The sequence below is a fragment of the Macaca nemestrina genome, chromosome 10 (assembly GCF_043159975.1).
Source record: "Macaca nemestrina isolate mMacNem1 chromosome 10, mMacNem.hap1, whole genome shotgun sequence".
Lineage (NCBI taxonomy): Eukaryota > Metazoa > Chordata > Mammalia > Primates > Cercopithecidae > Macaca > Macaca nemestrina.
Window position 1 is genome coordinate 130565503 of NC_092134.1, and position 14477 is coordinate 130579979.

At 38.6% G+C, this 14477-nt stretch overlaps 1 protein-coding gene across 3 annotated transcripts in view; it reads right to left on the reverse strand.

Annotated features, from left to right (window-relative positions):
- The window catches only part of LOC105465902 (small integral membrane protein 10 like 1), a 295615-nt gene that overhangs the window by 40300 nt on the left and 240838 nt on the right, over positions 1-14477 (reverse strand). Inside the window, exon 3 of one of the 3 annotated variants that reach the window (XM_071072210.1) lies at positions 9083-9162. The exons of the other annotated variants lie outside the window; for them this stretch is intronic. Within the exon in view, the coding sequence (XP_070928311.1) occupies positions 9156-9162 (7 nt within the window). The 3' untranslated portion in view covers positions 9083-9155. Of the gene's footprint in view, positions 1-9082; positions 9163-14477 lie in introns of those variants that run through there. 3 annotated transcript variants of the gene reach the window in all.

Sequence of the window (14477 nt, forward strand, 5' to 3'; positions counted from 1 at the left end):
TTCCATTTTCTCATCCACATTCCTTGACCTCTTTCCATGCTCGCAACCGGCAATGGGCAGATGAGCCTCCCATCACATCACATTATCTGGCACTGACTTGTCTGCCTCCATCTTTCACATTTAAGGATCTTTTAATTAATTACATGGGGTCCATCTGGATAATCTGGGATAATTTTCCTATGTTAAAGTCAGTAGATTAGCAAATGCAATTCCTCTTTCCATGTAATTCAACATATTCAGTGGTTCTGGGAATTAGGTGTGTGTCTTTGAGAGTCCATTATTCTTCATAGCACACACAAGGTCTTAATCTTCTAGAACTGGTTTGGTTCAATTAGTAGGCAGAGACAGCTTTTTTTTTTTTTTTCCTAGGTTTATACACTAGATTTTTGCAAAAGGGCATGAGTTGGTATTGCACATATTCGTACTTTGCAGTATGTATATGTGATCATGTAAATGAAAAACTAAAATGGCAGAAATTTTGTTTGAATTTGCCTGCATTTATAAATTGGGAGTGATGAATCTTTTAGAGTAGAATGTGGACTTGAGAGTGCGGAGGAATGCCTTCTAATTGTAGTCTCTTATCGTGGTCACTTATGAACTCCAGCTTCCTCTTAGAAAGTGAGGCAGTTATAACAATGCAATTTGAATGTTTTTTTTTGTTCTTTAATATATCTCCTCAAATAATACACCGATGTTTGGAATCATTAACTTTCAGAGTTATTAATTTATTAGCTTGTCTCAGGTAGAAATATTCTATGTTCACTGGTGGTTTTTATATAACATGCAATAAGTCCTTCACTCTTAGGATGAACTTGTACCAGAGCACATCAGGTTTTGGGATTCTTTATCCTGGCTCCATCAAGCCCCTTGTCTCAGGCTCTTCTACATAGAAAGTGGTTCCAAGGCCTCCCCTGATCTCTTTTTAAAACTAAAATACTATCTCTCTCCCACTAGTCAGTAGTTTTTCTTTTCCTCTTCCAATTTTCTTTTTAATTTTCAGAAAATTTCAGCATGGAGTTTTGTAATGGACCATTAGAACAACTTACACATGTACCCAGGGAAAAAGGCTAGTGGACTCATCATAGGCACTCATTGGTATCTACTCAGGATAAAAAGATGTTTTATTTCAAGTTCTAACAGATCAATTAAAAGCGGCTGCCCAGGGAATAATGAGGTGGGTGCTTAACCAACAGAGTTGTGGCACTTGTGCCATGCAGTAGCTCACCGTGGTATAAGTGATAGTTGAAGCCGTGGGCTTAGATGAGGCCACTTAGGAATAGTGCAGGTATAAGGAGGGGCAAAACTCTGAGACACCTGTGTGGGAACTTGACATACGGAGCAAGCAAGTGACAAGGAGTCCCACCTAGTGACTGTCCTCACAATAGCAGCTCTCATTGAAGGCTACTCTGTGCCAGGCAGGGACAGAGCTGAGCACTTTGCATGGGTTTTTATGATATCCAAATGTTTTACACAGTATTTGTATAAAATATTAATGTTATTTAATATAAAAATTTGTATAATTTATATACTAATATAAATTATTGAGTAAATTTTGATAATGGTACAAGCTAGTCTGTTTCTGTAATCCCAAAACCTCTTAATTTTCAAGCATTTAGTTTACATCACTTACATTTAACATAATTATCAATATATTGAGTCATAAGTCTATCATTTTACTCTAGGTTTTCTGCTTATCTTGTGTTTTTTCTCTGTTTTTTTGTGTGCTGCCTTCCTGTGTGTTACTTGAATTTTTTTTTTTTGAATTCCATTTGGCTTATATATAGTATTTTTGAATGCATTTGTACAGTTATTTATTTTTTTACTGAATACTGTAGGTTTTACATTACATATATATATGACATCTCATACAAGTTATATATCTTTTTAGCTTAAAGTCTAAGGCAGTGCTATGTAATATAAATTTCTGTGATGATATAAATGTTGTATATCTACTATTCAACAGATACGGCTGTTTTTAAATGTAAAATTTTATATTTTAAGTTATTTATATTTTATATTTTTAACATTTTAAATTTTAATTAATTAAATGTAAATAGCTGCATGTGACTTGTGGCTACCATATTGGACAGTAGAGATAGAGACAAGTGAATGGAGATGAAACATATTTAGAAAATTAGGACAGGAGAAACTGGTGGTGGACTTTTTATGTGGAATGAAACACAGTCAAAGCTATAGATTTTATATTGCATGAATGGTTGGACAATGGTCACTAGAGTTGGGGTTACCAGATTTAGTTTTGTTTTGGAAATACTGAGTGGCAACTTTAAAATATTGAAATGGAGATGTCAAATAGATAAAGGTGTGAAGCTCGGAGTAGCTGTCTTGGCAAGAGACTTAACTTTGTGCCATTGGTACATAGATAATAATTAAAGCTGTTGGCAAGGATGACTTTTTCTAGGGAGATGATATTATATATAGAGACAAGAGGCAAGGGACAAAAATAGAGGAACTTCATAATTTCATGGTTAGATGGAAACAGATGCTTCTGCAAAGGACACACGAGGTGTCAGCTCCTGAATGGTGGGGACCATGATTTTATATTCATCATTGCATTCTAAACTCCTAGCAAAATTCCTGGCATACAGAAGGCACTCAATATATATTTGATAAATGAAAGAAGTAATGAGTGGAGCAACCAGAGAGTTCAACGTAAAACAAATGCATGTAAGTATCATGGAACCAAAGCAAAAGAATATTTTAAGTAAGACAGATTACAAACAATGCCCATCACTGCTGAGAAAGTTAAGATGAAGACTGAGAAAGTCCATTGATTTTAGCAAGCTGGAGGTCATTGGTACCATGATGTCTGCTGTTTAAATGGAATGATGGAAACAGAAGCCTTGTTTTATAAGCTTCTGTCAGACTTTTTGTTAGGTTCCTTAGCATACTGGAAAATTGCTTGCCTAAATTATAACTGAGGATGACATAGTTTCATTAGTAAAGGCATTTCTTAACTCTTTCTTCTTAAAGACTATCCCCAAACAAAAATAGCAGGAAACAAGAAAGTAAATTTCATCTTTGATAAATCTTATAGGGCAATTATACGCAACAATTTATGAAGACTAAAGACAGGCAGAGCCATAGTTCATGGCAAAGTGGAAAGGAAAAAGGTTGTATTCAAGTACCTATGAAGTTCTGGTTAAAAAGTGGCACCAAATAAATGTATGTTAATTGGTCTCATAGCACCCTTGTAAGACTGAAGGGCTGCAGATAGCAGGACCTCTGAGGATTATGTTGAAGGAGGGAAGGTGATGGTGAGACAGGTGGCACGAAACTGGTTAGGTTCACATCCTCCTTTGTTCCAGCAAGAGGGAGTAGGTTTACTTAGAAAAACTGAACCAGAGGGGCACTGGACTCGGGGACAACTTGGGGTTACTAAAGAGGGCATGAGTGAAATTCTATTCTGCAAACAGACCAATCAAGTGAAAACCTGTAAAATAAATGGAGGATATCCAACCTCGTACCCTGGCCAGCTCCAAGGTCCTAGCAGTGAGGATGATGTTTGCAGGTCAGGAGACAGGAGGATTCTTCGAAAGGATCAGCACTTTCTCAGAAAAAGCAGCTGTAGGTCTACACAAAATACCAGGGCATCCAGTCTCCCTCCTATGAGGACCTGATTCTACATAATTCTTGCAATGCACCTAGAGTTTTCTGATAATCTTAGTGTCTAACTCTAATTGAATAGAAAACAAAGGTTCATCAGACATTAGAAGAAAATCTCTATAAAATAAGACTCAAAGAAACAGAAAAAGAGGAATTTGAAGGAGACCGAAATAAGATTAAAAAGCAGGATGAACCTTTCAGAAATGGTAATATGTTTCGAGAGATAAGAATAGACACTGCCTTTTTTTTTTTTTTTTTTTTTCGTGGTGGAGTCTTGCTCTGTCACCCAGCTGGAGTGCAGTGGCACAATCTCAGCTCACTTGAAACCTCCATATCCCGGGTTCAAGCGATTCTCTTGCCTCAGCCTCCAGAGTAGCTGGGACTACAAGCATGCACCACGATGCCCAGCCAATTTTTATATTTTTAGTAGAGATGGGGTTTCACCCTGTTGGCCGGGAAGGTCTTGATCTCTTGACCTCATGATCCACCCCACTTGGCCTCCAAAACTGCTGGGATTACAGGCGTGAGTTACCATGCTCGGCTGACACTGCATTTTTGAAACAAGAATAGGATGTTATTACATAAGGGAATGACTGGAAAACAAAAAGAAATATTGGCAATTGTAAATTCAGTTGATAATAAGCCTAGTAGAAGATAAAGTTAAGCAACTCTCCCAAAAAATAGAACGAAAAGGCAAAGAGATGATCCATGGATGAGAATAATAATAATAAAAAAAATTCAACCAACATGAATTTTAGACAAAGAAAACAGAGATTATATGGGAAAGAAATAGTCAATGAAACACTACATTTCCCAGAACTTAAGGTATATTCTCCATATTGAAAGGGCCCAGTGTTGATCCACAAACAGGAATACAAACGGAGTCCCACCTACTCTATAGCCCCTACTCAATAAGTTATAAAGTAGCTAGACCCTAGCTTCATGTCAGGTTTCCACGTAACTGTCTCTTGGAAATTGCCCTTCTCAACTAGCCAAGAGGCTAAAGGAACGTGTGTTTCCCTGCATTAACCCTGACTGTAAGCTGTGATTTGGGAGGATGGAGAGGGGAAGGGCTGTCTGCTGGAGCAGCAGGGTGGAAGCTGGGTGGGGGCAGAGCATTGACCTGGCCAAGCTTTTGTGGGAGCCCGCTAGGCAAGCGGTGTTCTGCCTTGCCTCACTTCTGATTTAGGTTTCCCAGGAAGTTCTAAGCAGCTCCCCAGATGATATTACTGACCACAGGAGTAGTAGAGAGTGCATTTATGGAGGGAGAGTGGGTGAACCTGTCGGCCCAGATGTGCTCTTTGGTCTGTTAGGGCTGAAAAACTTTAAGCAAAAGCATTCATTTTTCTTTCTGGTGTCCCAGAGCAGAAGCTGTGAATTTATTCTCATTGTACCTTCTCAATTCTGCATCCTCAGGACTAGAGGACCATGGTTCCATCTGTACCTCTCTCCCACAATTCCTAATTTTTATTTATTTGCTGGACTTTAAAAATATTTTCCAAGGAGAGTGAAAGGAATTAAACCATGCCTTTGGTTTTGAGGTGTGTGGAGACCTATCTAAAATGTAGGGTCCAGGGCAGCCCCCACAACACCCAGAATAGAATACTGAGTGCCCAGCACAATAAATGGAAAGAGATCCATATCAACTTAAATCTAATTAAATGTTAGGGATAAAAGGAAGGTCCTCAAGATTCCAGTGGAGGAAAAAATAAACTAGTCATACACTAAAGATTGAGAATTAGAGTGAAAATGGAATGTTAAAAGTTAGAAGATGGTGTCAGAAAGATTCTGAACAAAAGTCATTTTACACCTAGTGTCCTATATTTGGCCAGATTATTAGTCAAGAGCACATTCTTAGACATGAACGATCTTGAAATGTTTCGCCTGTCATGTGGCTCATTTGTAACAAGCTATGGAAGAATGTGTTTCACCAAAGAAGAAGGTCAAGAAAGAGGGAGGCATTAACTCAGGATATGCATCACCCTATTTGAGAGAAGAAAAGAAAATTTCCAGGACAAAGGCAAATTATCTGACAAGTGTCAGTGAGGAAAATTGTATGAAGAGGGATTTTACAAGTCCATTGGAAGTGTCAGGAAGACTTAGATGTTTAAAGAAAACCAAATAAGCGAGGAAAAGGAGGTAATTATTAACTCCAGGAAAAACAAAAGGTTTTGTAAGAAAGGAAATATAAGCATAATTAATAGGTGATTTCAGGTACAGGGTAGAGATGACGTTGGTGAACAAAACACAAATAATACTTCCTCATTCAAAAATGAAATCACAACCAAAAAGTCATCAGTACTTGGAACTGACACCTTACTTCCTAGCAGGGCCTACTGAAAGGAAGCCAACGCATCCCTGTCATTCACCCCACTGTGTCCACATTAGACACAATTCGGGCAGAGTGAAGTTGTTACAGAGATCAAGTGGGGACTGAGAGACTGGGGGTGGGAAACTTTTCTTCTCGCCCCCCTAGGTGCTTGCTTCACTGTGAAGCCAAATGAAGGAGACTCCCAGAGATTCACTTGGAAAGCATGGTCTCTCCATAAAGCTATTGGATATGGCTGCTGGGTTTTTCTAAAGTAAAAGATGTAAGAAAGGGAAAGAGAGAGAGAGAGACCAAGACAGTGAGACAAAGAGACAGACAGAGTGAAGTTGCAAAACAAAAAATGAAGACACAGTTTCTTTTATAACATGATCTCGGGGTATTAATATATACTAACACTTTCCCCACATTATATGGGTCACACAGACCAATCCTGATATATTAAGGTGGGAACCACACAAGCATGTGAATATTAGGAGGAAGGAATCTTGGGTACCAGCTGTGTCCTAATGACAACAATTTTGATACAAAAATAAAGAAGGTTAAGGGGACTGAGGATTTCTGTGTATTCAAAGAAGGCTTTGAAATGGTGACATTTGAACAGATTGGAATAAAGTGACAAAGCATGCCTGATAGAGATATAAGCAAGCTTGGTATATCGGAGTAGTGTTCAGAGGCCAGTGTGGCTAAAGTGAAGTAAATTAGATATAGAGCAGTCAATAAGTTCACAGATAGGAGATAGGCAGGGGACCAATTACGTAGAGCCTTGGCCTTAGAAACAGATTTAGTGCAGCACTATTCACAATAGCAAAGACTTGGAATCAACCCAAATGTCCCTCAGTGACAGACTGGATTAAGAAAATGTGGCACATATACACCATGGAATACTATGCAGCCATAAAAAAGGATGAGTTCCTGTCCTTTGTAGGGACATGGATGCAGCTGGAAACCATCATTCTCAGCAAACTATCACAAGAACAGAAAACCAAACACTGCATGTTCTCACTCATAGGTGCGAATTGAACAATGAGATCACTCAGACTCTGGAAGGGGAACATCACACACCGGGGCCTATTATGAGGAGGGGGTGGGGGGGAGGGGTGGCATTGGGAGTTATACCTGATGTAAATGACGAGTTGATGGGTGCTGACGAGTTGATGGGTGCAGCACACCAACATGGCACAAGTATACATATGTAACAAACCTGTACGTTGTGCACATGTACCCTAGAACTTAAAGTATAATAAAAAAATAAAAAAAAGAAGGCTATGCTGATAATAAAACTCTTAAAAATCAAAAAGAAAAAAAAAGAAACAGATATAGATTTCATTACTATGAAAATGATGGAAGTGGTGAGTACAAAAACCTCTGTAGAGTGTCTGGAAGAGAAAATGGGAGGTGAGAACAATGGGAACAATAACTATAACATTCTTTTCAGAGATTTTTGCAATAAAGATGTCAGACAAATTGTGTGGTAAATGGAGAGGCATTAAATATGTGGAGAGAGCTTTGTAAAAATGGGAGATATTACAGCACATTTGTCATAAAGAACAAATTGAAGATGTAGGGAGAAAAAGAACATAATTAAGGAAGCAAAATCCTTGATTAGGTTATATGGTATGGAATACAGTGTGAAGGAAAAAGATAGGGCCAAGGAGCTTCACTTGCCATCATGAAGGAAGCCAGAGAATATATAAGCTTGAGTTCTGTGTGGGATGGTCATTGTGGTGGTAGTTATGGTGAGATCCTTCTTTCCTGGTTTCTTTGAACTTCTTGGCGAATTTTCTGAGGCCATTGATAGGGTGTGTCCAAATTCCTAATACTGAACCATCCTTGACATCTTCTTTCAACATGGTGTATTTTATTTTATTGCAATGTTGACTTGTTTATATACTATCAAGTATTTTTCCTAATGGAATATTTTTGTAGGTCTATATTGTAGGTCTGTTCTCGCATTGCTCTAAATAACTACCTGACACTGGGTAATTTATAAAGGAAAAAGATTTAATTTACTTGCAATTCTGCAGACTGTACAGAAAGCAAGGCTAAGGCCAGCCTCAGCCTCCCAAAGTGTTGGAATTACAGGCATGAGCCATGGTGCCCAGCCAGATAGAAGTTTAAGAGCACTTTGCATTTCAAATTCAAAATGTCATGAATTAAACTTATTAAATGTGTGCCAGTATACACAATAGACTGGCAGGCACTCACTAATAAAATTTTTTAAAAAATATTATGACTATAAGACAGAAAATGATAAACAAAAATATATACAAAGTGATTTTTTTTAAAACAAACATTGTCAGAGAATATTGTAATTAGATCTTTTGACAAAGTCACCTAAAAAATTTTAATTTGGGAGCATTTAATTCCTTACAATTTTATGTCTCCTTTTCTTCCCTGTAATAACTACTAGGAGCTGTGAAGGCTATCTCTGCTATGATTTTATGTGTGTTATCTCATTGGTCTTTAACCTTTAAGACAGCCATTCTTATTATTATTCTCATTTTTGGTGAGAAAACTGAGGCTCTGGGAATTGTAAGTAGCTTCCTAAGGGTCCAGAGCTAGCAAGCAAAAGAGGATTCAAATACAAGTCTGAAGGACTCCAAATTCCTTGCCCCTTAAAACACATCATGCTGCTTCCTTTATGAAATCCACTGGCTTTTGTTAAGGAATGATGGGGGATGTAGGGAGGAAGATAATTGAGCAACGATAAAATAGGGAAAATGGGGTATAGTGAGCTCTAGGGAGAAGAGGCCTAGAACCAAATTCATTTTCTTGGAAACCAGAATCAATTATTTTGGAAATTTTAAGGATTTCCTCAGTCACTGAGATTTCTTCACATCTGTTCTATCTTCCTTGTTTCCCTAAAATTACTAGAATATAAAAAAAATCTGAAAATAATTTTAAAAATTGCATTTGTGCTAAGAAATCTAGGAAAAGAGAGAAACAGTGGAACTCTTTCTCCTGGCAGCTGCTTTGATTAGGATAAAAGAGGGGGAAAGCTTGCTGGAAGCATCAATGAGAAGGGGTCCAGAATGTTCTTAACAATGTGTTCTCGGCTCTCAAATTCCAGACTCACGAACACTCAGAAAGAGATACAACAATCAGAAATGGTATGCTTATTATTTTATTGGTATATTGAAGTTAGAGCCGTGACCACAATGTTCCAGTGGTATGGTTCTTTGAAATACTGCTGTCTGCTTATTCATTTCCTGAAACAAAAAGGCAAACAATGAAGTTTATAGACAAGACTTGATCTGGCAGGAAGTGTCTAATCCTTGGCTGGTATTACCAAAGCGAGGTAGGTGAAAGCTCATCTTCTCTTCCTCTCTCCCTTCTCCCACCCCACTTTCCTTCCTAATTTCTCTTTGTTTACTATTTATACGCACCTAGCACATAAGGTGCTATAAATTGTTGCTTACAATTTGAGGAAAAAATTATTCTTAGGTCGTTTTTGTTTTGTTACTGTTGAAAATGTTCAGGGATATATTTACCAAGATGCTCACTGCAACATATCCTATAATAGTGAAAAAATGAAACCAGCCTAAATGTCAATTGACAAGGGTTATTAAAGAAATTAAGGGATAGCCACATAACAGGGTAGAAAACTAAAGTAAAATGAACAAAAAGAGAACACTGAGAAGATCAATATATCTCAATGAACTGATGAGAAAGTTTTCTAAGACATAGGTTATTATTAATAAACAACATACAGACCTGCATATAAAGTAAGATACTATTTGTGGGGAAAAAGGATTATAGATGCTTATATGTACATATATATTTCCCTGAGGCTGTCCAAAGGAATGAATGATGGTGGATTTGGTGAAAGTGTGGAGAGATAAAAATGAGATATACTTTTAAGATTTAGCTTTAAACCTTTCTGTTCAGTTGTTGTTTTTCTTTTTATTTATTTATTTTTGAGATGGAGTCTCACTTCCGTCTCCCAGGCTGGAGTTCAGTGGTGCGACCTTTGCTCACCACAACCTCCATCTCCTGGGTTCAAGTGATTCTCCTGCTTCAGCCTCCCAAAGTGCTGGGATTACAGGCGTGAGCCACCATGCCCGGGCTCGTTGTTGTTTTTTTTAAAACCTTGTTCATGTATTCATTTAAAAGTAAATATGGCCAGGCACCATGGCTTATGCCTGTAATCCCAGCACTTTGGGAGGCTAGGTGGGCGGATCACCTGAAGTCATGAGTTCGAGACCAGCCTGGCCAACATGGCGAAACCAAAAAGCAAATACTAAAAATACAAAAATTAGCAGGTCGTGGTGGAGTGTGCCTGTAGTCCCAGCTGCTGCAGAGGCTGAGGCAGGAGAATCGTTGGAACCCAGGAGGTGGAGGTTGTGGTGCCACTGCTCTTCAGCCTGGGTGACAGAGTGAGATTCCATTAAAAAAATAAAGTATTTATGTACAAAACTAGTTAATATTTAGCAGCATCAAGTTCAGGTATCATTTGGCTGAGATACTGGACCTGAGAGGCTGGTGTGAGACAGGAAAGTGCAAAGGGCTCAGGTGCAAACCCATGATGGCAAGTGCTGGTGTATGGGCACAGGAAGAGGAGGAGCGCTGGAGAGAGAAGACAGCCTGTGTCCTCATTACAATTCAGTTTAAGACAGGGAAGTGTTAAGAAAATGGGAATTTTGAAGCAGGGTTTCTCAATATCAGCATTACTTTGGAGAGCTTGTTAAAAATACAGAGACTTGCAATTCTGTCTCACAATATCTGAACAGAAATCTTTCGAAGTGGATGGAGTCCAGGACGGTGAAATTTCAACATATTTATAGACAATTCATCAACACAATAAAGTCTGAGAAGTGTAACAGTGAGGCCCTTTGATTGAGAATAAATTTGAATCATACCTGCTAAATATAAGTGCTATATTACTGGGGTATCTGGGTGCATTTTGGTGCAAAAAATTTTGAAATTAATTCACGGTATTTCTTAATTAATATATATTTTCCATGAACATTTTATAGACCCACTGCATTACAAGAAGGTGTCCTAATGCAATAAAGTTTGCTACAGGTAACTGATCTTTCCAGGTGACTAGGCAGATTGATTTTTTGTTTTTCTTCTGGCATATACTGGGCGAGGAATTCCTTTTGTTTAGATTTTTTTTTTTTTTTTTGGTGAGAAATGAATAAAAATTTTGGTCACTTAAAATGGTATCCACAATTTAGCCAATGTCTGTTGAGAAAAGTACATGTAAGCATGTATAAGGAAGCACTTCCTGAACTTCATTGCCAGTAATTTTTTTCATTTAAAAAGAAGATATTACTCATCTCTATGACTAATCTTATATAAAGATGAAGAAGGACAGGGAAATGCAGAAAGCTATGTAAATGTGGCTGTGATTTAGAAACACACTTAGGAAAATAGTTTTTTGTCACTTCACCTGGCCAGGTCTTAAGAAAAGCTATACTTTAAGCAGGTCCTAAAACTAGTACTGAGTTTGTTCTCTGGATCTAATTTCTTCTCACTTTCTTGAAAATAAACAAATATGTTAATAAATGCTAAGAGCAGTGCAACAAAGTAGGCAAGAATTGAGGCTCTGGAGACTGACCACCATCGACACCACTTATTACCTTTATAACAATATTGGCAGGTGCTTATTACTACCTAATAAGATGGTTCTGAAGATTATATGGCACATAGTATTTGATAAATATTTCCTATTATAATCAGTCATGCTACAATAGGCTTGTAGAGTACAAATGAATATAATTGTGAAAGGTATGCTTATGAAGACTCAACTGTAAGTCAAAATATGAGAACCACTATCATAACAGTGTAGACGGAATTTTTAGAAAAATCTAAGCAAAGTATACTTCTCAGAGACAATTGTGTTGAATTGTTAACTGTGTAGTCATAATGCTTAGTTTATTCAATGGATACTACTGTTTCAAACAGAGGAACTCCCCTCAGACCACAGTGATTCAATGCAATTCACTATAAGGATAAGTTTATCCACTCTGTCCATGTTCATCTTCTGGGCAAACCACGCTTTAGCTGTTCGAGACAAACCAGTGCATTGTAAAGTTGAAGATAACTCTTCTTTCTGTCCCAGGCAAAGAGCTTTTCACTCTTTGAGAAAGACACATGTGGGTGTGAAAAAACTGAGGTGTGGACTTTACAAAATCTTACTAGAAGGAAGATTAGGAAAACTTAGAGGATATTAAGGAAGAAGGTAATATCTAATTTCTATTATTGAAAGCTCACACTGACTATTGTGAGGAGAAGTGATATGGAATGTGGTGATAGCAGGAAGGTTACCAAGGCCAGTTAGGGGCTGTTCTAGTCCTCCGGGAGATGGCCTCAATCAGAGCCCTGTATTGGAGAGTATGCAAGGGGTAATCTTGGGATGTATTTTGAGGTGGAGCCCACTGTATTTGCTTAGGTGCAGTGCTTGATGGGGAGTGAAAAGTAAAGAGTGACTCCTGTATTCTTGAAAACTCTGTAAAAAATGTTATTGTCTTAGTAAAGATTAGGAGGTGTCATGGGATGCATTCTTTTTACCCATATTTATACTTTGAAGTCCTATCCCTGTATCTCAGAATATGATTGTGTTTGGAAATAGGGTCTTTTAATAGAGGCAATTAAATTAAAATCAGGCTATCAAGATGGTCCCAATCTAATCAGACTCCTGTTTTTATAAGAAAGGAACTTTTGGCCACACAGAGGGATACCAGGGGTGCATGTGTACCTAGGAACCCACGTGTGATGACAAAGCAAAAAAAAAAAAAAAAAAAAATAGCCAACTTGAAGCCAAGAAGAGACATCTTAGAAGAACTGAACCTGTTAACACCTTCATCATGGGCTGTGAGCCTTCAGAACTGTGAGGAAATCAACATCTGTTGTTTAAGCTACCCAGTGTGTGGTACTTTTTTAGGGCAAACATAACAAACTACGCAGGGGAGAGCAGTTTTAGGATGTGGAAATCAAGACTCTTGTTTGGAACATGTTATGTTTGCATCCATATTAGAAGGCAAGTGGATTGCTGAGAGCTTCAACTGACTGAAACGTGCCTGAGCTCCTGCTGCAGACCTGCTCCTTGATTTGACCCATCCTCGCTCTTCTGTCACCTCTGTTTTATTTGTGTATGGAGAGTTCATAGCTGATATTTATTCTTCCCTAATACACTAATCTCTTTCACTCATTGCTGACATTGGAAAATGTCAGGGAAAGGGCCTGAGCTGAGTGATATTTGAAGGCAACGCCTGCTGTCTTCCTGTAAGGGGAAGGAGAAGCCAAGGGGAAGCCTTACTTCACCAGGATTACCACTTCTACAGCAACCTATGCAATGAGGCAAGTCTGCGAGGCATTCCTGTCTGCTCCTTCCCTCTGATCTTCCTTTCCTAGTTGAAGGTCCACTGTAAGTCACTAGACAGGAGCATTCATCTCCAGTTCCCCTGTCCAAATGGTGTGGGTAGAAACCAATGACCATCGGCCGGGCGTGGTGGCTCACGCCTGTAATCCCAGCACTTTGGGAGGCCGAGGTGGGCGGATCACAAGGTCAGGAGATCGAGACCATGGTGAAACCCCGTCTCTACTAAAAATAGAAAAAATTAGCCGGGCGCAGGGGCGGGCGCCTGTAGTCCCAGCTACTCGGGAGGCTGAGGCAGGAGAATGGCGTGAACCCGGGAGGCGGAGCTTGCAGTGAGCCGAGATTGCGCCATTGCACTCCAGCCTGGGCGACAGAGCGAGACTCCGTCTCAAAAAAAAAAAAAAAAAAAAAAAAAAAGAAACCAATGACCATCATCCCACTAACATTAGCATATCTGCTAGGCCAAGCCAGCCTACAACTGTTTTATTATCACATAGCCAAAGAAGAATTGCCAAATGGTAATATATTTCCTATTTAGCAAACATCCCTAATATGCCAGAGCGGGTCAGGGAGGAAAACAACAATCTGCCTGATCACCAGCCAATGGCAGAGGAATCTGCAACAAGACTCATTGTATGAGGAGGACTTCCAATACTATAAGGGGTCTTCAAACTCTTTGTAGAAAATACATTATCATTTTAAAAAATTAAGTGTGTATATGAAAATTTTTTGTACCAAAATAGATTTGTACTTACTTGTTGCAACATGTCTGAACAGGATCTAGTTCAGGCACTAAGATGGTTGAGACAGCAGTTTGAAAACAGCCTCTATCAGAGCAGCAAATATTCTACTAAAATTGCAGCAAGAACAAATATCAAGTTTATGATGGAGCTTGGGTGGAGGGATGGTGACATTGCTGATGCATTACAAAATATTTGTGCCCAAGTAGATCAGCCCTTCACAAATGGATAACTCATTTTAAGAAGTGATGACATGATGGTGAAGGTGAACCTTGCAGCAGTAAACCATCCACATCAACTTATGGGCAAAAATTTTATCTTCTTTAGGCCCAGTTTAAGAGGTCTGATAATTAACAGCAGAAACAAGAGATAGCACAAGAAGAAAATCAATTGGTTCAGATTACATATTTTTTTTTCTGGCTGAAAATTAATGTTGAGCAAACTATCCACTTGATAGGGG